At 39.2% G+C, this 22,310-nt stretch overlaps 2 protein-coding genes and 1 non-coding gene across 5 annotated transcripts; all 3 read right to left on the bottom strand.

Annotated features, from left to right (window-relative positions):
- Positions 1–1,107: 1,107 nt before the first annotated feature.
- b3gat3 (beta-1,3-glucuronyltransferase 3 (glucuronosyltransferase I)) lies at positions 1,108–6,316 on the bottom strand. Of its 2 annotated transcripts, none has more exons than XM_074624417.1 (8): positions 6,120–6,316; positions 5,748–5,847; positions 4,703–4,874; positions 4,418–4,601; positions 4,099–4,260; positions 3,892–3,978; positions 2,944–3,147; positions 1,108–2,737 (listed from the first exon to the last, which is right to left on the bottom strand). In XM_074624417.1, the coding sequence occupies exons 2-8, from the start codon at positions 5,839–5,841 to the stop codon at positions 2,639–2,641; spliced, it is 1,002 nt and encodes a 333-aa protein (XP_074480518.1). In that variant the 5' UTR covers positions 5,842–5,847; positions 6,120–6,316; the 3' UTR covers positions 1,108–2,638. The 2 variants fall into 2 exon arrangements, with proteins under 2 accessions (XP_074480518.1, XP_074480517.1); XM_074624416.1 differs by having other exon boundaries at positions 5,748–5,855; positions 6,120–6,315.
- Positions 6,317–7,252: 936 nt separating this feature from the next.
- On the bottom strand, positions 7,253–19,390 carry naa40 (N-alpha-acetyltransferase 40, NatD catalytic subunit). Of its 2 annotated transcripts, none has more exons than XM_074622877.1 (8): positions 19,020–19,390; positions 16,461–16,556; positions 14,011–14,063; positions 13,702–13,797; positions 13,103–13,261; positions 12,879–12,962; positions 11,475–11,552; positions 7,253–10,808 (listed from the first exon to the last, which is right to left on the bottom strand). In XM_074622877.1, exons 1-8 carry the CDS (start codon positions 19,023–19,025, stop codon positions 10,661–10,663), a joined length of 720 nt encoding a protein of 239 aa, XP_074478978.1. In that variant the 5' UTR covers positions 19,026–19,390; the 3' UTR covers positions 7,253–10,660. The 2 variants fall into 2 exon arrangements, with proteins under 2 accessions (XP_074478978.1, XP_074478979.1); XM_074622878.1 differs by lacking the exon at positions 19,020–19,390 and adding an exon at positions 18,745–18,912.
- A 2,506-nt stretch (positions 19,391–21,896) lies between these two features.
- trnal-aag (transfer RNA leucine (anticodon AAG)) lies at positions 21,897–21,978 on the bottom strand. The gene has a single exon. It is a non-coding gene; the product is annotated as a tRNA-Leu (tRNA).
- Between the last annotated feature and the right edge of the window lie 332 nt (positions 21,979–22,310).

Genomic DNA, 22,310 nt, shown 5'->3' with positions numbered 1-22,310 from the left:
GGATCATAAATAGGCAGACACAGATGATGTATACGTACTGTATGACAAGTCTGTGAAGGGTGACACTGTTACCTGACACACTCGGAGAACAGATGTGATGTTGGCTGCCTTTCAAATCACATGAAACAGGCAGGCGAGACAGCAACTTCTTCGTTGAGTCAGCGTTTCTTAAACTAGTCGGGGTCAGAATCCAAAATGTGTTGCAAGACAAAACCCTTAAAGAAGTGGAAGAGACAACAACAGCCAACTGTAAGCAGCAAAAGTTTGACACGATTAGTAAATATAGGACCGCCACTATTTCTTCCATTTTGCCTGCAAACAGTTAAAGAGCAAAGTTAAAAACTATTTAGAGTAGGGATGCACCGATACCGATACCGATACCGATACCGGGCCAATACTGACTCCAATAGCTGGATTGGGTAGCGGTGACAATGGATCCGATCTATTCTATTTAATTCTATGTTTATATACTATAAACATCACATACTGGAATTTGAATTCCTGTTTAAATTTTGAACAACGTTTTGCCGTTTAAAAAGGTTTACACTTGAATTGTAATCCCTGTTAATTTTGAGGATTTTTGACAAAGTTGCTGATGTACGATTTATTATTTTAATAATAAATAAAAATTCTGATAATTTTTAAGATTTTTTACCAAGTTACTGGTGTATGATTTATTATTTTAATAATAAATACAAATTCTGTTATTTTTGAAGATTTTTTACCAAGTTGCTGGTACACAATTTGTTATTTTAATAATAAATACAAATTGTATATTTTTGTATTATTTGTATAAATAAAATTAAAAATTGTGTTTATTTGTTACATTTTGTTTTACAAAGTTAGGAAAGTACCGTTTAGGTCAAGCCTGATGTTGCCTGTTATTGTTGTTACACATAAAGGAATGATCCCAGTCACTTCCACACAGTGAGGCACACAGCTTATTAATTAAACACTGGTATCGGATCGGTACTCTGTATCGGCCGATACCCAAAGCCCAGGTATCGCTATCGGTGTCGGGACTTAAAAAGTCGGATCGGTGCATCTCTGATTTAGAGATAAACACGAATCACTGAAGTTTAAAAAAAGACCAAAATACATTATTTGGTTTTACATTATCTAGGTTTATTTTCAAGGCCAAGGACAGACATGATCACATTGTACAATGTAAGGAACAATATTACAGTAATAAATATATAATACACCAGTAGAGAACTGACTTACAGGCACTAATAACACCGAAGCAGGCACTAGCTGTTTTTACAGTATCATACAACAGTAGCTGAGGAGCTATAATGTCATTTTACTCTCTAGTCTTCCAACTTTAGAGGATTTCGTGAAAGATAATTAACTTATATTTGATTTTTTTTTTTCAAATATACTATTGAAACATTGTAAAGTACCAGGGATTTCCTGCCTATTAAAGGCAAATTCAAGTCTTTTTCTTGTTGTCAGAGTGTGGAAATGTAAAGTGGACGGCGTGTTTATTGCATAAGGGATTTCTATGAGTTTCAGTAGTGTCGTTCCCTTATTCGGGACTTCTAAATGGATTCCTTGTGTTTTTAAAAAGCATTACTAGAAATATACATATAAAAATGCTGTTGTGATAATATTATTGAAAACCAGCATTTGTGCTCTGAGCTTTAACACTAACTGGGTGTGGATCCATTGCGTCTCTGTGTTTGTTGTTGCAGCACCGTGTTGCTGACTTGCACAACTGGTGTGTGCAACACATGTGTATGAGAGCATAATAAATACAAGGCATATTTTCTTAATTAATATGTGGCTTTTGTTTATGTTATGACTAGGGTTTATCATCAAAAATGCACCTTTGCTCCACAATACTACTACCTTGATTGCAAATGCAGACATTTTGATTAGACAGGTTGTATAGAGATTATCATCATGCCTATGATGGTGGTGATGATGTTTTTTTTGTTGTTTTTTTGACATGATTAAAAAAAACACATCTATATGGCTGAATACGGACCTACGGACACTAATCACGCAAAAATTAGAAGCCATGCATGAATAAAGTGCTCCGTTGCAAATGTATCCCAGTCAGAAATCAGTCAAAATGTTACTGATGAAGCTGGTTTACAGATCAGATCCAACCAGCAGAGGAAACAGAGACAGGAGGCTGGAGCCCGACCCGGTGGAGCTCAGCCATAAAAATATCTGAATGCCAATCGGGAATGAGTTACACTGCAGGATTTAATCATTTAAGTCTGTAATAAGATGCATCATTCCTCCAGCTTTAAGGAAAAATGTGTTTGTGGTTCTTTAAAAATTTTTTAAACTGGCGCCCCCATCAGGCAATTGTTTAAACTCCAGAGTCCTCCTCCACTGTACTGCTGGACAAAGACACCTAACCCACTAAAAACAAAAAACCCTGATACATACACCAACATACACTGTTAGAACAGCGAACACACTCACTCAATATATACACACACACACGTACATTTACTACCCGACACAAACAGACCAGATCAATTTAAATGTGACCTCTAACAGATATTTGTTTCTGTTTTACAGTATTTACAACGCAGAGATACATTACGCAGCATTAAACAGCAGAGTACCCTTTACAATGTGTGTGTGTGTGTGTGCGCGAGTGTGTGTGTGTGTGTGTTCCTCAGACCTCCACTGCACGGTCTGAACCCAGTCCCTGAGCCTGCAGAGCCTCCTCTCTCTTCATCTTGGGTTTCTCTGTCCGTGTGTGCCACACCAGCACCTACAAAACACACACAATGAACGGATTTAAAATCAAACACAACATTTTGCTTAAAAATATACAGCAACCAGTGAGGCTCTTCTTTCCTACCACACACACACACACACACACACGCACATCAAAGACATATCTCACTCGTGCTCTCAAGTCCTCCCTCGCTCTATCTTTCTCATTATCTCTCTAACAGACACATAACACACTCGTACTTTAGAGCAGTTGTCCGCTTTAGGCTCCAGTTCGTCCATGGTGACCAGTCCCTGAAGGAGGCTGCTCTCCAGGAAGCCCATTGGTGCCTCTCCGTCAAAACAGGCCTCTGGATTGGCCAGGACCAGCTTGAGGGACACGGCGAAGCCGGCCATGTCCATCGGGAAGGGGCGACTGGGGCGCCAGCCGGTATGGAAGCGAACCACCTTAGAGGAATCATCAAAAACACAAATACAGTATTCTGTATTGGTAATAATTGAGTTGAAGTGGATCTGATAAGACATCAAAAGCAGCAAAGTCATAGGAGTCAATCACAAATTAATTTGCTGTGTGCAATTTTGCCAATAAATTAATGGTTTTCTTAAAAGGTACAGTGTGTAGGATTTGGTGTCATCTAGTGGTGTGGTTGCAGATTGCAACCACCTGAGTACCCCTCCGCTCACTCCTCCCTTTCCAAGACTGCGGTAACGTGAGCCACCGAGAGCAAAACCATGGTAACGCCGTTCACCTCGCTCAGAGGTCATCCTCACCATAATAACTCTACTTTAGGAGCAACAGCTGGCGGTACCACGGTTTTGCACTCGGCGGCTCACTTTACCGCAGTTTCACAATCGTGTCAGAGAACTATGGTGGCCTTCAGGTAAAAACATGAGAGTCTCTCTAGAGCCAGTGTTTGGTTTGTCCGTTCTGTGCTACTGTAGAAACATGGCGGAGCAACATGGCGGACTGTGTGAAGAGGACCAGCTCCCTATGTAGATATAAACGACTCATTCTAAGCTAACGAAAACATTACGATTCTTAGTTTCAGGTGATTATACACTAATGAAAACATAGTTACACACTGGCCCTTTAAAAATGAAGCAAAACATGGGCTCATCAGCATTATTCATCTTAGACCCGTTCCTTCAGTTCCACAGTGGACAAACCACAAGATAAAAAAAAGCACCTACCTTTCCTGCTTCAACCACGGGCCGCTCATATTTCATCCCTCCAACCAGCCCCACCGGCCACACCGACACTCGCTGGGTACTCCTCATCTGACACAAGACAAGAGGAACTTCTTCTTTAATCATGGCACATTTAAAAACAGACACTTCCTCAGCTGCAGACTTTATAGACATCGGTAACAAACGGAGGATCATCAAAACAGCACCCACCTCTTCAAATATCTGCAGGCTATATGTGTTATCGTCGTCAGCGAAGTAAACCACCCCCTGCTGGTTGTCCCCTCCTGGCCGAGCCCTTCTGTCCTCCCTGAGCCACCGTAGACCCTCGTTCCTCTGCTCGACTCCACGAGGCTTCAGCCAGCTGGGGTCACCCTGAGGTGGAGAGTGAGCATTCAGACGGAAAGTTTAAAAACGCTCTTTTGTTCAGACTTAAATGAGGAAGAATAGTGATGCAAACTTAAGAGGACAAAAATGTAGACGGTCTGGTGTGATTTTTGTCTCCACAAATGGCCGCCACGTCTCTACCCACCTCTTGCAGTTTGCGGTCCTTGGCGGTGGGCATGTGTAGGTGCGTGTAGGTCAGGCCACTCTTCTCTAGGAGGTCAGTCACCAGTGGCGTCTTGTGCGGCGAGTCCTCCACCACAATCCAGTGGAGCTGAGGAACATGGAGGAAGGTCTGGGACAGACGGGTCAGCTCGGCTTTCTGCACCAGCCTGGACGGGGATAAATCAGAGGAAGTGTGTTTGTGTGTAAAAGATAAATCGATAGTAAAAGAGGAGGAAATGAGGTCGGGAATGCGGCCTCCCTGGGCTACCTTGCGTATGTCGGGGTGATGACAAAGATGGTGGTCATGGCTGTCTGTTTGTGTGGTTGCTTGGTCGCCTCCGACTTCCTCATCTGCTCTTGAAGACGATGCAGCTCCCCCCGCAGCCGTGATATGATACGATCTTTAGACACGTCGTGCTCTGCGCAGTCGCAGCGCTGACCTGCAAAGTGTTCGGGGCACAACAGACAAGACAGTGTAGTAGTAAACGCAAAAAAATGGATTCTCCTGCCTGTACAACATGGATACATAATTACTGCTTTCTTTGTTTTATTTTCTCTCTTGCCCAACTTTAAGATCAGCCAACCATCTATCATGGAAGCAGCATATTATACTGATGGATCCAAGTCTTCATCGACCTTTTTCACAGCAGACATGTTGACATGTCGTAGTAGGAAACAGGTGTGTTTAATAACATTAATGATGGCTGCATTCCACTTAGGGGGCAGCCCTGCTGGCTCACTGGAGACATCACTTTCACCTGTGCTTTCCCTACTATGACAAGTCAAAAAACTGTCTACTGTGAAAAAGGCAAGACACCTTTATTTGTAGAGCACATTTCAGCAACAGGGAAATTCATAGCGCTTTACATTAACATTCAAGAACATTGCGACAAAGTGCAAAAGAACATTAAGACATAATTAAAACAGTTATAAAAACTTTAAAGATTAGAAAATAAAAACAAGCTAAAAATAAAAGCTAGGATAGAAGCTAAAATAGAATATAACACACAAGAGTAAAAGCTCTAGTGCAGTATATAAGATCATTATCTGGTTTAATAAAAGGCAGCAGCAGCAAACAGGAACATTTTAATCTTTGATTTAAAAGAACTCAGAGTTGGAGATGGTCCTAAGCAGACCTGATCCAGATGACCTGAGAGGTCTGGATGGTTCACAACATAGCAGAAGATCAGAAATGCATTTTGGCCTTAAACCATTTAGTGCTTTGTAAACCAGCAACAGTATTTTGAAACCAATTCTCTGAGAGACAGGGTCCATCCATAAAGGTCCATTGAGAGTGTGTGGTGACCACTTACCAAGCTGCATCAGGGCATAGACGAGGCCCATGAGGGAGACCATGAAGTAGAGCACAAACACAGTCTTCAGCTTCAGCTTCATCCTCGTTGCCATGGTACCCTGACCACCTGAGAGGATGACAATATGAGACATTGATAGTCACAAAGCATTACTTTCATTTATCAGCTGATACTTGTGTCTCGATGATTGTAACTGAGGATCTTGTGATGTTCAGGATGTGTTCACATTCAGTGTCTAGTAGAAGCTGAGTGCGGGTTTGTGTACGTTATCCCTCAGAAGGTCGGCTGATGCTTGATGCTGGATGATAAACCAGAGTTAGCTAGGCTGTGTCAGCCTGACAATCTGTTTGAACAGTAAACAGCTCAACTTACCGGAGGCGGGAAACCGTGGAAGACGTTAAGGGTGACGTTAGAGTTGAGTTATGACCTCAAAGGTTCATGCCATCTTGTACAGATGCGAGCAAAGACAGCTCAGTGCATCAGAAACATCTCCCATTCATTCAGCTAAAGGCTTCTTCTTCTCTCTGCAGCGATGCACCAACAACTTCCGGTTTCAGTGCAACACGGTAAGGAGTCCCCCTCGGAGCGTCACAAGTAGTTCCACATTAATGCTGCTCAAGATTCACAAGTTTTTATGTCTAACAAGATATTCATGCCTTGAAAAAGACAAATTATAGTTTTTAAGTGGGGCGAACTCCTGTTTAGTCTTCTACTTTCAACATCTACAAATATTAAAACAAAATACTTATTTGGAATATTGAGTGTAGCTGCTAGAAAAGCAATTACTAAGAAATGGCTTAAAGCAGATACCCCATCATTAGAGAACTGGTATGTTATTTATAAAATATTTGTAATGGAAATAATTACTTTGTCAATGAAGCTTCAGGAAACTAAATTTGAGGACATTTGGAAGGAGTGGAAAAAATATATTTCCCCAAAACGCCCTTCTTTTGTTTCTCTTTTTTTCTAAATGTAATTTTTTTATTATTATTATTCATTTGATCTTATTTCACATGAAAAGTACCCAATGTTCTATTTGTATGTTCTATAATTTCATTGTTAAAAGCGGAAAAGTTGGTTCACTTCATATTTGTATCTAATTAAGTATGTTTATGTAAATGCTGGAGTAAAACCAAATAAAAGAAAAAGAAAATGAAAAAAAAAAAAAGTGAAAGGCAAATTAAATAAATGTTAATGCGTCCACTAGTATATTGCACGAAAACAGAAGGAGTTATTACTGTGGAAGTCCATTTACACCAAGAGGAAACATTTTGTTTTTGAAACATTATGCAGTGAAAATAAAAATAAACTCATGGTAAATCAAAATTACACGATACAAGGTAAAATTATCATTTAAATAATTTATCAGTAATTTCAATTAATAAGTTATTTAAATTACAATTATTTATAAGCAATTCGAAGTACTTATTTCCTTTTCCACTCTCTATATGTTCCTCTGTTTAGTCCCTTGAAAAGAAGAATTAAAGAAAACAAAAGGGCATCTCTTGAAAAGTCAAACAACTTTCCTTTATTTGTAACATACAAATAAAACACTGACAAGGCAGAATGACTTAGTTTTCCCTTTCATTGTCGTTTATGGACAGGACTGTAACACTCACTCTCAAACATGGAGTTTTACTTTTTAACATGTTCAAAAAGTGTTTCACCTGTAAAAGGCCAAGAAATGAAAATGAAGACGGATCCACAACAGCTTATATATATACACAGAGAAAAAGACCAAGAGAAGGATCTATGATTTTGTGAGGGTATGTAACCATTTCCTAAAATAAAAGTACTCACTGACGTAAAATAAACGGGTTAAGTTTAGGCTCATTTTCAAACTGAAGATATTTTCACAAAAAGCATTTTTACTTTCAGTGAGCCTTTTTTTAAAAAGACAGCCCAACTATCTGGATTTAATGTAACAACTGAGCACTGATCTAGAGTCAGTTCAAACGCTGTGTCATTCACTTTCATGCAATTTCACATTTCCAAGGCATAGAGGAGCTTTTTATCTTACTGTAACACATCGTAAAAATAAAAATCACCTCCTCAAAAAGTGGTGTTATCAGTTTCTTTAAATACTATGGCATGACACACAAACAAGAACTGACTCTAGGTCAGAGCTGTGGCCAATCCAATCCAGCGAACTGTTAAATAAAACTGATGAGGTTTGATTACGTTTGATTAACCTGAGAGAGAGACTGTCAGTCGGTTGATTTACTACCACTATGTACAACATCCTCTTTTTATTGGAACCTATGCAGTACAAAAAATGACTCGCTGTACTTATCAGAAGGTAGTCTAGAACTAAAACAAGCAATATGTTGTTTAATTGGTTTTGTTGTTCATGATCAAACAAGCATGAGACACCAATATGTCGTCTCTAGGTGCTGAATAGTTTTTTTGTCTCTACCAAGTCTGGAAACAACCTGAAACTTTCACCCCAGGATCTGGACTTCCAAAAGGGGGCTTTTTTTTTTGGTGATAACATTTTGTCCTTTTTGCAACACAGATTATTTCAGTATCTAGGTGTAAGAAAGTGTCTGTCAACTTCACATTTCAGTCTCCCCTGCATCACATACTCTGACCAGGCATTATGAAATCTCAAGTTGAGCCTTGATATGACCGGTTTTTAAAAAACATTTTGAAACGTACCAATCGAAGCCCTTCACAGCCACACTACAGAAGAGGAATCTGAACATCCACAGCAGTGTAAAGTGATATCTTTTACACCTTCAGCCCACAAGGAGAATCTGTACAAAACTGACTACAGTCCTGGAATTAAAGGGTTTTATGGTGGTTTCAAGATGGGGCGTCTAACCCAGCCGACTGGCACTCGAAACTGTCCAAAAATACCCTGAAGGTTTTGTAAACAGATATGAAATCAACCAGATCAAAGCCTCTAAAATCCTAAATGGAGCTCCTACAAGAATCTTGGCAGTGGGATTATTCTGGACTAATTAGAAGTGAATGGGCAGTACAACTCTTACAGTACTTTGTGCCAAGATGCTTTAAGGAATACCAAACTTCAAACTTTAAATTCCACACACCTCCTCCTATCACATACTTCTAACATGCACTGGTGTTCAGGGGGGATTTGTATGAAATATTGAAGTAATGCTAGTGGTCCCACATGAGGATTTTAGAAGCGGCATCGCTGTCAATTGATCATGATTTAGGACTTTTGTTTTCTAAATTCTGTCATACAAACTAATGACAGGGGGCTGGGGAAACAGGTGATGACTGAGGAGAAGAGCAACAACGACCATAAAAAAAACACTTTCAGTGCTCTGCAATTACTTCCATCATCCATCCATCCAATCCGTGTTCCCTCCTCCAAGTTAACATAGCATTCATCGGCTTCACACGGCCACGTAATGAGACTTCTACCGATCCTCATCCATGTTAAATCAATATGATTTGCTCATGCTAACGAAATATGTAAGAGAAGGGATGGAGGATGGGGTTTTTAGTATTTCTTAAATACAGCTAAAAAGGTAGCGTCAACATCAACTTGTTTATCGTTAGTACCCTAGAACGAAGAGGCGAGCAGGAGTGATGCAATTGTACAAAAGGTGAGTAAAGATGAGAGCAACGTGAACGGGCGTGCGGTCATCGTTCGACACCTTTAGGACGCGGAGGGAGAACGGAGGCAGAAAGGAGAGGGAGGTGGGGGTGAACTTTTTACAGATGTGAAGCACGGGAAAACAACGGATGGGGAGTTGAATGTGTAAGCACGGAAACAAGATAAAGATGGTGGGAAGAAAGGGGGAAATTAATGAACGAATGAAGCCGAAAACAGAGTCATGACATGTACCTCTGATAAGGAATTATGGCTGGGGGTTAAAGCAATTTGAACATCTAAATGAGCCAGAGAGTCATACTGGGATTGTTTTCTAGGTTGGATGCAGATTTGACAGCAACAGGTGATGAGGAATTTAATATTTTTTATTGACTAACTGGGGAAGAACGGAAAGCATAATAAAGAAAAGGGCAATCTTGGACATCTTGTCTCATAAGTTATAAAAATTAAAAGCAAGGGAGACGCCTATAGATTTATCACCTGATTAGAGAAGATGGGTGGTGCCAATAGTGGAGTGTTATCTTGTAACAGTAGTATATAATGTTTTTTACTTTTGTTACAAAAACGATTTACAAGCCATATGTGCATATAACTTACAGTCTAACAGGTGACATAACAGTACAGCAGGGCTGCTCAGACTGTGTTTCTGGGACCCGAATGTGAGTAGATTCAGCCTAATCCTGGGACCCTGGTTCAGTGAAACAAGCTCTCATCGTTAGGTCCCAAAGAAATCAGGGGCTGTATAACAGAAACTGACTAACTCTTCTTGAGTGAGGGCATGATTTATTTAGAAAAATGTACTCTGAAATCTTGACTTGAGGTAGTAAGTTTCTATAATACAGCCTTAGGCCGAGAAGCTAGTTTAAGAAGCACTGCAGAGTGATTGGATACAGTAGGAGGAGGTGAGAGCAGGGTGGGATGAGGTTCTTTGTGGTGGTAGAAAATGTCAGCAGTTAGCTTTTTCTTGACTGGGAACTACTAATTGTCATCATTAACTGGGATAAGAGAATGAGAAAAGATGGCTTGGACATTGAACCAAGAAGTAAGAAAGAAAAGAACAGGAGCTATGTGTGAAAGCTCACACTGCATACTGCTTTTTGGAGCAAGAATACACAAAAAAAAAAACATAAATCTCAATCCATAATGCGACACCAATATCTGTAGCCGGGTATTCCCCCGCCATCGGTTCACTTTTAACGGCGCTCTACAGACGGTCAAACTGAAAACGCTTGCAGTGTAGCAGGCAGCTCAAAGCTTTCACACACAGCCATGAAAAGTTGCTGGCTTTTTTTTAACCAATCATTTAAAAAGGTGTGACTGAAGCGGATCAGTGGCAGCAGCCCCCGCAGTGCCCGCCCCCGTGGGTGTGTCCCGCCGAGGCCTCGCCGTGTTTGGTCCGCCGGCTGAGGATCTCGTAAGAGCAGTCGTCGCCGCAGCAACCGGACATGCTTGGCGAAGTCTCGTCGATCTCAAACCTAGATGCGCGGAGAGACAGAGGGGGGTCAGTTAACGAGAGTGGAGGAGGACGGAGAAGTTGCATGAAGAGTCATTTTTGGAAGTGTGAAGGCAGCCGTCAACACTGAAACTCCTTATTCTGAATCTATTAGCCTGATTTTAACTAGAACAATTACTCACTACGTACTTACTGACATAATATTGACATATATACTGTTGGACAAAAGAAGCCTATAGTATAATGAGATCTAGCCAGACAGCCCTTTCCAACGGGAAACTTAAGCCGTTATCTATGCTTGCTTCAAAGCCACCAGACTCCTTTGACAAAAATAGTAATTTTACCTATCAGAACACGGGGGCTGCTGGTCTACCGCTGCCTCGATCAGTTAGTTTGTTTGTGTTATTGTGTGACTTTGGTATTTTAAAGGTTTAGCTCGGATTCACTAAAGTCACAAAATAACACAAACAAACTGATCGATGGAGGCAGCGGTAGATCAGCAACGCGTGTGTTCTGTGAGGTAAAATTATAGTTTTTTTCAATGGAGTCTGGTGGCTTAAGCGAGAGCATAGATGGACTCAACGGCTTCATTTTCCCGTCGGACGGCAAGGTAAAGCAGTGAAGATTCTAAGTATAGTAAAGTGATATTCCTTCTTTTAGGTGGCTAAAATAGAGCCAGTCTACTCACTGTAAAGCTTCTCTGAAGAACTGGTAAGCCCCGTGGTTGTGTTTGAAAACTGTCAACATCACTTTCTTCATCTGTGTACTGGACAGGAAGAGCAAGAGAGTAGAAAGGAAACACGTTAGTTTCACATGACCGAAAGATGCGATGGACATATTTTCCTTAAAAGGATGCCCTGTGGAGTTTTCTTGTAAACAAACTAAAGTTGTCGTCTGTATCCTTACTAACATGTTTAAATGCATTTCCTTTCTCATAAAAAAAACACATTGGCTGTATTCAAAACCGCCTTCTACATACTACTGACGAACGCAGTATACAGTAAACAATGCATTCCTCAGTAGTATGCAGTACAAAACTGTTAAATCGATTTATTTTGCAGCATGCTAGGCCAGGCTTTAGCCTTTAAACCAGCTCTTAAAACACTGGACAAAAAAATAACTTGTACCACTATTGCAATATTATCTAAATACAACTTTATGAGCTTTGATATTTTTTTTGTTTATGACCAATGTTTGTTTACTTCATAAGATAGTGCAGGTTTAGCTCCTCCACCCCTTAAACTATTTATTCTAACAGCTCATAGTGAAGTAAGACAAACAGGATCATCAACGAGGGGAGACGGGAAATATCAAATATAGATCCACAACATTTACTCAAACTGCTTTTTCAGTTACAGCCACAAAGTCCCCTTGTCATGCGTTCGAGCGAGCTACGCAGGCAGACGGATTGTGGAGCTTTTCAACTCAAAAAGGGCAGATAAAAACAGGTTCATGTTAATTTTATAATGGACATTTGTTATTGTGATATTTAAACAAACTATCCGTCAACAAGGAAATAGAGACCGGTCTCTAGAGAGCTCCAGTCAGCTCATAGCGGTCTGTGAGCGTGACTACCCAGCTGGCTGGCAGCGACCCCGGCAGGCGCTAGCTTGCTGTCACGGCAGTTTTTGGAGCTTCTAAACTCCAAAAACGGTGGAGCAAATGTTCAATTCACCATCAATTTACGTAAAACTGCCAATATTCTAAAAATACACAGTGGATTTCTCCCCACAAAGATTTTCAGAAGTGAATTTAGTGATGAAATAGCTACAATTTTTTTTTTTAAAATGAGCCGTTTCAGGCTGCTGTTATTGTGACCATAGCCTGTACCATTCCAGCGCTTTGCATTGTGGGATACAGTAGGCGAGGTAGAATGGTCCGATGCATACTGGAGATTTGATCCAAATCAGTACGACAGCCGGGTATTCTTGGCATACTGTAGATTTTGCTTTTGTTTGCATACTACATACTACATTTTGGTCAAATCAGTACATACTACTAGTATAGTATGAGGTTTCAAATACAGTCATTGTAATACAACTGTTCAATAACAGTAAATGGTTGACAGGATCGCGGCAGCTATAGATTTTACCTGTTAGCGATGAGCTGTAGTATCTGGATGAGGAACTTCCCGAGTCCTTTCCTCCGCACTCGGCTCTCTAACTGCACTTCATAGCTGGAGAGTCGAGACAACAAGTCGGACCAGAGTGAGCTTATTGTAAAGTTTAGTAACAAGTGAAACACATCTTTTCTCCGCTTGTTATAATAAAAGCTGGAACTTAAATAAATAAATCCACAAACTTGTGGCAGCCTTACCAATATAAAACCTCCTCCCCACACTCCACGTCGAACCGGAAGTGAGAGAAGGCCACCGGGGCGGAGTCTCCGTCGCGGGCCAGTAGGTACCACGCCCTCTCGTCGTTCATCTCATCCCTCTTTTCCCTCTCCTTCCACCCCCACTCGCTCTGCTCGTACCTGCAGCGCGGCAAAAAAAAAAAAAAAAAAGAATATCTCAAACGTGACCTGGCATGCTAATTTTTACCCTCTCATTTCTCCCCATCATCAGGCTCTCGTAAAAAAGGACACGATTTCTAAATGGAACAAATTAAGTTTCAACTGACTGGCTTCCATTCGCTAAAATGAACACTATTCAACATTCTGGCAAAGTGAGAGAAGATCAATTGTAGTAATTTCTCTGTCTGCATTACCTCTGCTCTCATATCCACAGGCTCCCCACTGAGTGTAATTTCATTCATACGTGTTTGATGTCACTCTCCAATTTCTGGCTTGTCTGCACTTCTTCTATCTATCCATTTTCAGCTGTAATCTACCACTCACAAGCCTGTTGATCCCTGTTATAGATGGGTCACTCTGTTCCTGAACTACACTTTGAACTACAAGAACAGACTTCTTACAGTGTCTGCATGTTGGCTCTGGTGAGTTCGAAGGCCCACTCCACAGACAGCGGGTTGAGGGTGGTCACTCTCTTACACTCTATCTGCAGGTTCAGCCTGGACAAGTGGAAGGACAAGTAAACAGGGTCAATAACATCAACAATGTGTGTGAGCGTGTGTGTATGAGTCAGTCTACACTGTAGTAAAGTGAGAGAAAGACCAAACAAAGAACAGACAGAAATAGCAGCAGCAGATCAACCAAAATTAAACAAGTATGTATTTCATGAAACACTGAATAAGACCTTTGTAGGCGTACAAAGCATTACGTACCCATTTCTGTCGTACTTTTTGAAGGCTGGGAAGGCAGCCAGTGGGTCATCAAGCTGTGACGAGAAGAGGCAAAATTAGATTCAAAAACACTAAATGATCCCTTTCAATACCGAGTCTTATCACACTGCCCCCCTTTCAAACACTGACATTTTAGTTTGGACATCTATTGTACACATATTTCAAAAGATACTGTGACTTTAAATTGGCCTGTATAGCTGAAATTATGAATTGATTATGTAATTAGTTGATCAACATAAATCAGACACTTTTAACCCTCCATGACCTGAGGCATTGTGGGCGATCCCGACCGACTTTAAGTTCAGTTTTAGAGCTAGAACGAAGCTACAGATATCATATGAAACGAGAAAATCCGAGGAATCCATTGGAACCATGGATATCATGCCAAGATAGCTTGTCAGGGAGGAGGCTAAATAAAGAAAACTTTACAAGGAAAAACTTTCATGGCCATTTTCAAAAGGGGGCCCTCGACCTCTGACCTCAAGATGATGTAACTGAAAGTTGGTTCTATAGGTACCCATAAGTCTTCCCTTTACAGACATTCCCACTTTATGATCATCACATGCAGTTTGGGGCAAAAAACATGCATTCTTCTTTTATTTATGCAGTATAAATGAGTTATTTTCACCTATACAAAAATGGTGTATTTGAATATTTCTGCATACTGGTGTCCCTAAACAGCCTTGGAATCGCATAAATTGTGTATCACTGTAAAGCTCAGACTCCAATGATCCAATGAGCCCAATTGTAATAATGTGTGATGATGTTAGTCCCCATAATTGATTTTTCCTTGAAAAATGACAAATATATAGCTGTTTATAGCTTCTCAAATGTAATGATTAGCGGTTTCTCTTTGTCTTAAATGATAGTAAACTAAATATCTTTGGGTTTTGAACTGTTGGTTGGACAAAACAAGATGTCACCATGGGCTCTGGGAAATTTAAGTTGGCAGTTAAACCGTTTTCTGACATTTAATGGACAAAAAAAAACATTAAAAAATCATAGGCAGATTAATTACTAATGAAAATGATCATTAGTTACACTACACTTCTGTATTTCAAATCATTTTTATATATTTATTAATGCCGTAAACCCCCCACAAATAGACAGTAAAAGTGACAATACTTCTAATCCAAGCATCTCTCGGGCACAACGTACAGGCTCTGGAGCCTAAATAGGCCAAACGGGGCCCATACAGGCAGTTAAATTACAGGGTGTTAGTAGTGTTATAGCCATCATTAGTCACTCATAACAAGCGCCCACAAACTCAGCTTCTCCTTGGCCCTGAGAGTATACATAATATCAAATTAAGAAGACCCCTCTTCTTGCACAGATTATGAGACATTGGGCCCCTGGGCACACAAAGGAAAGAGGATTGAGACACGAATAAATACCAGTTCAGACTTCAGTAGCTATATTTAAGGATCAGACATAGGACATCCCTACTTTGGAATGAGCCATTTGATTTTTCCCCATGACAAATGGTTATAACATTCAATTCAAACAGAAGCTCTTGTTTAGGGGCCCTCACGCCTTTGCCCCCCGGGGCCTGTTCAGTCATCCAGCCATCCACTTTAAGGTCACAGAGAAACTATCAGAGGCTGAATCTACCATCAAATGTTTTTTTAAAGCAGTGAATACACTGTTTGTTCCTTTGACACAATAGTCTTAGTCAAGATTCATCACTGCTGGCGAGAGCACAAACAAACAGAAAAGTTACTTTGGGAGAATTTCTTGCATTCCTCCTTTGTTGGCACATCAACAGTGCAGAGGGGCGGGGGGGAGAACAGCATGCAGTGCCCCATTTAGGGACAAAGTGACACAGAAAAAGTAATAAGCGCAGGCAGGCCTGTTCAGAGCTCGAGGAGAGGGCGTGAGCTTTGTTCTCCTCCGGGTTTCAATAAGGTTTCTCTCTAGCCCACCTCCAAGCTACATGGCCAGGATTTAATAATGTCCATCAATTATGCATAAAGAAACATATGGCACTGCATTTGGCGTGTGAATATCAATTAATTCAGGGTAAGGAGGGCATCCCCATCTTTTGGTGTCGTTACATGGAAGCATGTCTATTATTGCAACTTAACAAGTGATGAAAATAACAGCTCACAGTGGAGGTTTTGAGTGCCATGCTCGATGCAATCTGAATCCACTGGAAAGCCTGAAACGGCGCGTAAAAAGGGTCAAGTGGTGGATGCTTTTATGTGGAGCACTTAGTTGAGAGTGTGCATTCATTGTTAACATCAAGGCAATGCCATTATCAGCTGTCAAACTACACAAATGTTGCGCTTTGTTTTGCAGGCGGCAAGCAGCTAACAAGTCCAATTCCTTAAGTAGTTTCAACTCCATCTCCCCAAAGATCAGAAGCCCTCCATGTGGCCCTCTCCCAAGGCTGACAGCAGCTACCACGCTAGTTAATCTGCAACCACAATCACCTTATTGGCTGCGTCCACCTTGGCACACACGGCGTCCATGGCTGCCCTCTCCTCCTGACGCCGGGCTTTCTTCTCCTTTGCTCTGTTGGACTTCCTCTGGACACAGGAAATAAGGAAGAGGATGAATGGAGGAATGTGATGAAGAGAAAAGCAGGGACAGAGGAACAGATGAGACAGACAATATGGAAGAGAGGAGGATTGAAAGGAGACGGGACACATGGTCGAGGGGTAAAAAGAAAGGAAAGAGGAAGTGACATCATTTTATCCCCACTACTCTTCATTCAACCACTTTCTGATCAGGCCACCGTTCACTGACAGACAATGAATTATATCCGTTTAAGTGGAGACACCAACAGGTGAATAGGGTCAAAAATTAATAGATATTGACACGAAACTTCCCCAGTTGATTACTTGCATTAAGAAAAATATTTTTTGTATTACAAGTTTTCTGAAAATATATGTTTAAATATTCAAATGAGGCATTATCTTATTAAATATGTGCTAATTTGCATGCATTTCCAGAACAGAAATGTGAACATTGGATAAAGACTGCTTCAAAATGCTTGTTTCATTTTATTGACATATTAATGCCAAAGGTTTTTACTGAGGGAATTCTGGATATCTCTTTGAATCACTCCATAAATCAGAAAATACCATCAACAGCACTAAAAAAGAAAAAGAAAAAAATGTCGCTATGTTTTTAGGGATAAAATGTTCCATAAATTAAGCCTCTAAATTATCAGTAATATTTTGTGTTTCTGTGAGTGCACACCTCATTCGCAGCAGCATTTTATCACACACTAACATGACAAAACAAAGACACGAGAACACAACAAACCTCAAACCTAAGAACAAGTACAACCAGAAACACCAAAGTAAAAATCTAATGAAGGTCATTAGAGGACATGCAGAAGTTAAAAACAGCAATAGCAAGACAACAATAGCAAGTTTAAAATTTTTTTTTTTTTTTTTAAAAAGAGCATTCATATTGATATGAGCAGCTTTTATGACCACCATTTGTCAATGCTGTGTGAAACAGCGGAGTGTTTATATCGCTGATGTTGCACATTGCATGGGATTATAGTATTGGAGAAATCTTCTGATACTGATATTCATAATTGAGCCTGCCTCTTGGCTTGATGTCCAATGCTAGTATCAGCAATGGTGCAGCCATAATTCACACAAAATTATTACTCTAACTGCATCTTTGCCTGGCCAGCCAAACTTTAAAAGCTGCTATAAATATGTCTCTACCAGGTGCAACACCATAAATAGTGATTATTAGCCATCTTTAAAATTATTGACACCTGCAATTTATAGAGAAAAATTTACATTTTATTGATGGAAAATAATCATTAGTTGTAGCCCTACACTGCCAGTATAGATTCAAGATTCAAGCCCTTTATTGTCATTGTGTAGTACAACGAAATTAGATTGTGGCAATCCCATAGGTGCCAAAAACGATAATACAAAAAAAAGAGATTGTGCAATATAAATATAAAAAAAATATAAAAGATAATACAATATAAAATATAAAAATTCAATATGTATATTGGTGAGATGACAGTTTTGCTAGATTATTGCACAAAGTGTCCGTCAGATAATTAAATAATTATTGCACAGCATCATATAATTATTGCACAGTGATCAGCATTATATATATATATATATATATATATATATATATATATATATATATATATATATATATATATATGTTGTATGCAGCTAAAAATGCACCACCCATCATGGGAAGTATTTACATGTTAATCAGTGACATGTTTACAAGAAATGGTGCATTCATGAAACAAACAATACTGGACAAATTAAGTAGGAATTATCTAAATCCCTTCATTAGATCCAGACCTGAATGAGAAGAGGTAACGATTATAGGGAAGGAATGCACTGAATTGGCCAACTTTAGCTCCCAGCATTAAGTCTGTACCAAGCACCAAGCACAGAGAGGCTGCACTGTGCAGACACGTGGATTGGTTTAGTGAAAGTGGAGGATGAACTCAAAGTCTGCTTAGACAGACATACCCAACTTATGGAAACTAACTCAGCTTTACAGCTCGAGTGCAGGCCTGTCTGGTGCTGAGGACTATTCACATCCAACAAGTCTGAGTTTATCATAACCAGGTGGGCTAAAAAAGGCACCAGTGGGTAAAACACACACACACACAGACAGAGAGGTGATTAGCATGAGCAGCTAGCAGAGCAGGCGTCATTAATGTTGCATTCCTAAGTGGCTAGCAGCTGAGCTAGCAGGCTAACAATGGCTCACCACTGAGAGGAGAAGTTAACAGAGCATACGGAGAGGACAATGCAGGAGTAATGAAGCTAAATGAAGCTATATGTGAGCTTGGGCTAAAGCTACCATGCTATGTGGAGGCAGCTACACGGCTAGCAGATATGAGCCCACCTCTGGCTACCTCCACCATGGTCTCTCTCTCTCTTCCTCCCTCCTTCTTTCTTCCTCTCCTCTCTCTCACCATCACGCATTTACATCCACCTCTCATTGTGTCCTCTCTCTCAGAGACATTAAGCACAACAACTCACCCCCATGTCCTCAGCGGTGTCCTATCGGTCCCCCTGGAGACAGAAACACACCTATTGTCCCCTTGTGTTGGACTGAGTTGTGTCCCTGCAGACAGACAGAGAGCTGGAGCAGATTACTATGACAATGAGACAGAGACAGAGAGGAGCTAACGAGGCTAGCTGGATGTAGCACCGGCCGCTGGCTGAGAGGAGCAGCAGTTTTAGACGCAGATCTGATTAAAACGTCAATGAAAAAAAAGCTGCTTTTTGTTCTCTTTAAATCGGATTGGCGCCAAGAGTGCGAGGCTGAATGTATTACAGGTCCCTTCCTTCCTTCCTTCCTTCCTCTCTCCTTTTCTCTCCTCTTTCCTCTCTCCTCTCCGTCGCCTCCAACTATGATACATTCACGTGCTCTCCGCCGGCTCAGACATATGAGGCCCATATGGAGGCACACATTGGACCTGAACACCTGCTCCAAACACTTTGGGGAAAGTCGTATTTTTGAATATTGTTGATGGCAAAGTCAAAGTTTCCTAAATGTTGCTTAGAGCGAGTGGAGGAGGAACCATTATTCATTAGCAATACCACAATGTACAAGTGAAATCATGTATTGTCAGCTAAGTGTACTTCATATTAAAGGTGAAAGTTCTCATTATGCAGCAGAAAGTACGACCAGGAGTATTAGGACCAGATTGAGGGAAAACAAATCTGAGATTTCGAGTATAAAGTCATAAATATACGAGAAAAAAAGTTGTAGTATTATGAGAATAAAGTCATACATTTATGAGAATAAAGTCATAAGTTTACGAGAAAAAAAGTTGTAATATGAGAATAAAGTCATACATTTATGAGAATAAAGTCATAAATTTACGAGAAAAAAAAGTCGTAATATTTTGAAAATAAAGTCACAGGTTAACGAGAAAAAAATATTGTTATGAGAATAAAGTCATAACTTTACGAGAAAAAAGTCGTAATATTATGAGAATAAAGTCATAAGTTTACGAGAAAAAAATATTGTTATGAGAATAAAGTCATAACTTTACGAGAAAAAAGTTGTAATATTATGAGAATAAAGTCATAACTTTACGAGAAAAATAAAGGTGTAATATGAGAATAAAGTCATAAGTTTACGAGAAAAAAAGTTGTAATATTATGAGAATCAAGTCACAGGTTTACAAGAAAAAGTTTTTAATTTTATGAGAATAAAGTCATAAATTAACGAGAAAAAAAATTATAATATTATGAGAATAAAGTCATAAGTTTAAGAGGAAAAAAAGTTATAATATTATGAGAATAAAGTCATAAGTTTATGAGAAAAAAATTGTAATATGAGAATAAAGTCATAAGTTTACGAGGAAAAAGTTGCAATATTATGAGAATAAAGTCATAAGTTTAAGAGGAAAAAAAGTTATAATATTATGAGAATAAAGTCACAGGTTTACAAGAAAAAGTTGTATTATTATGTGAATAAAGTCATAAGTTTACGAGAAAAAAAGTCGTAATATTATGAAAATAAAGTCATAAGTTTAAGAGAAAAAAGTTGTAATATTATGAGAATAAAGTCATAAGTTTATGAGAAAAAAAAGTTATAATATGAGAATAAAGTCATAAGTTTACGAGGAAGAAAGTTGTAATATTATGGGAATAAAGTCATAAGTTTAAGAGAAAAAAAGGTTATAATATTATGAGAATAAAGTCATATGTTTATGAGAAAAAAATTGTAATATGAGAATAAAGTCATAAGTTTACGAGGAAAAAGTTGCAATATTATGAGAATAAAGTCATAAGTTTATGAGAAAAAAGTCGTAATGTTATGAGAATTATGTGAAGTTATACTTTAGTTTAGGTTTCACAAATAACCAAATATTTCATCTTTCTATGTCCTCTCGCCCGTTTTGTTGGTTGCTGGTAATAATGTTTTCCTAAAAATGTTTTTTTCCCTCGAAATCTTAGGATTTAAGTCTCGTAATAGTATGCTTTTTTTCTCATAATATTACGACTTTGTTTCTTGTAAAGTTATGACTTTATTCTCATAATCCTACGAATTTTTTTCTAGAAATAGTATGACTTTATTCTCATAATATTACGACTTTTTTCTCGTAAAGTTATGACTTTATTCTTGAAATCTTTGATTTTTCCCTCTCAATGTGGCCCTAATACTCTGTCTTAAGAAAGACACCCTGTGAGTGTTATATCATTATATCTTAAATTGCTGAATTATTGTTAGTGGTGCCATAATGTGTAAGAGGAATTTTAGTGTTGTTCGAGCTGGAGATAGTTGCCATACATTTTGCACAGCTTTGGATAGTTTATCCTATAACAGTGCATCATATTTTATTAGGGTATTATAGTTTTTTTTGTGTAAATAATTATGAATCTGCAAAGTAAAGTGATTAAAGCAGCAGAAAATGAAAATACTCAAGTACAACCTCAGATTTGTACTTCCCATAGACTGTACAGTTTGAGTAAATAAAATGTACATACACTCCAACACTAGCTCAGAGTATTCATGAAAGTGGATGAAACCTCTGTTTTTTGTTATAGTTTAATTTATTTTTTTATTTTATTTTATTTATAGTTTAATTTTTAGACTATTTTATAGCTAAATCACATGGTACATTTCTTATGGTTGCCCTGAAAACAGAAAAACTATATTTTCACCAAGTCACTAGATTCCAAATCATGAAATGTACCACTAAAGTTTAACGTTCATTTTAGACATGGCCCTAATTCACTTATCTTCTATTTTATGTTGAGAGGAATATCCTTGGCATGATTATCTACACCACCTTTGCACTAGGAGAACTGATATGCCTATGTAGTTAAACACATGTGGACTAGACAGTATATTTACTTTGTATACTGTAGAAAGAAACTATACTCTTCAGAAAAACTTTCTGGCAGCGGCGGGATTCGAACCCGCGCCTCCGAGGAGACTGGAGCCTTAATCCAGCGCCTTAGACCGCTCGGCCACGCTACCTTATGAACTACCAATGTATGCAAGTAAACTGATTGTCATTATTCCGACAGGATTTGAAAGCAGCACCACTTTAGCGCGAATATGGTTTCCTTGTTTAGAAAGTGATGACAGACCCTCAGAGGGCTGGACCTGGACCATGGGGGCTGGACAGGGTCAAGAAACACGTCATACCTCACGTTGTTAAAACATAATTAAACTTTGGTCATTTCCATTTTATTACAGAATATTATATAAAACATTAACATGAATCTGAACCCATCATAATAACCTACAGACATCCAGGGAGTTGACTGGGAGTATTGCATATTTTGTGAAACACATATGTAATATAT

This window comes from Sebastes fasciatus, chromosome 22 (assembly GCF_043250625.1).
Source record: "Sebastes fasciatus isolate fSebFas1 chromosome 22, fSebFas1.pri, whole genome shotgun sequence".
In the NCBI taxonomy this organism is placed as follows: Eukaryota; Metazoa; Chordata; class Actinopteri; order Perciformes; family Sebastidae; genus Sebastes; species Sebastes fasciatus.
The sequence above is the reverse complement of the archived record's forward strand: the minus strand, read 5'-3'. Positions and strand labels throughout refer to the sequence as shown.

What these genes read in the sequence shown, in the direction of transcription:
- naa40 (XM_074622877.1), bottom strand. An exon ending in AGGTGGACGCAGCCAATAAG is followed by an intron (nt 14,064 to 16,460) that starts GTGATTGTGGTT and finishes TTCTCGTCACAG; the next exon opens with CTTGATGACCCACTGGCTGC. An exon ending in AAAAAGTACGACAGAAATGG is followed by an intron (nt 13,798 to 14,010) that starts GTACGTAATGCT and finishes CCACTTGTCCAG; the next exon opens with GCTGAACCTGCAGATAGAGT.
- b3gat3 (XM_074624417.1), bottom strand. Translation starts at nt 5,841, where the DNA reads ATGGCAACGAGGATGAAGCTGAAGCTGAAGACTGTGTTTGTGCTCTAC. An exon ending in GCCTGCAGATATTTGAAGAG is followed by an intron (nt 3,979 to 4,098) that starts GTGGGTGCTGTT and finishes GTCTTGTGTCAG; the next exon opens with ATGAGGAGTACCCAGCGAGT. An exon ending in CCGTGGTTGAAGCAGGAAAG is followed by an intron (nt 3,148 to 3,891) that starts GTAGGTGCTTTT and finishes GATTCCTCTAAG; the next exon opens with GTGGTTCGCTTCCATACCGG.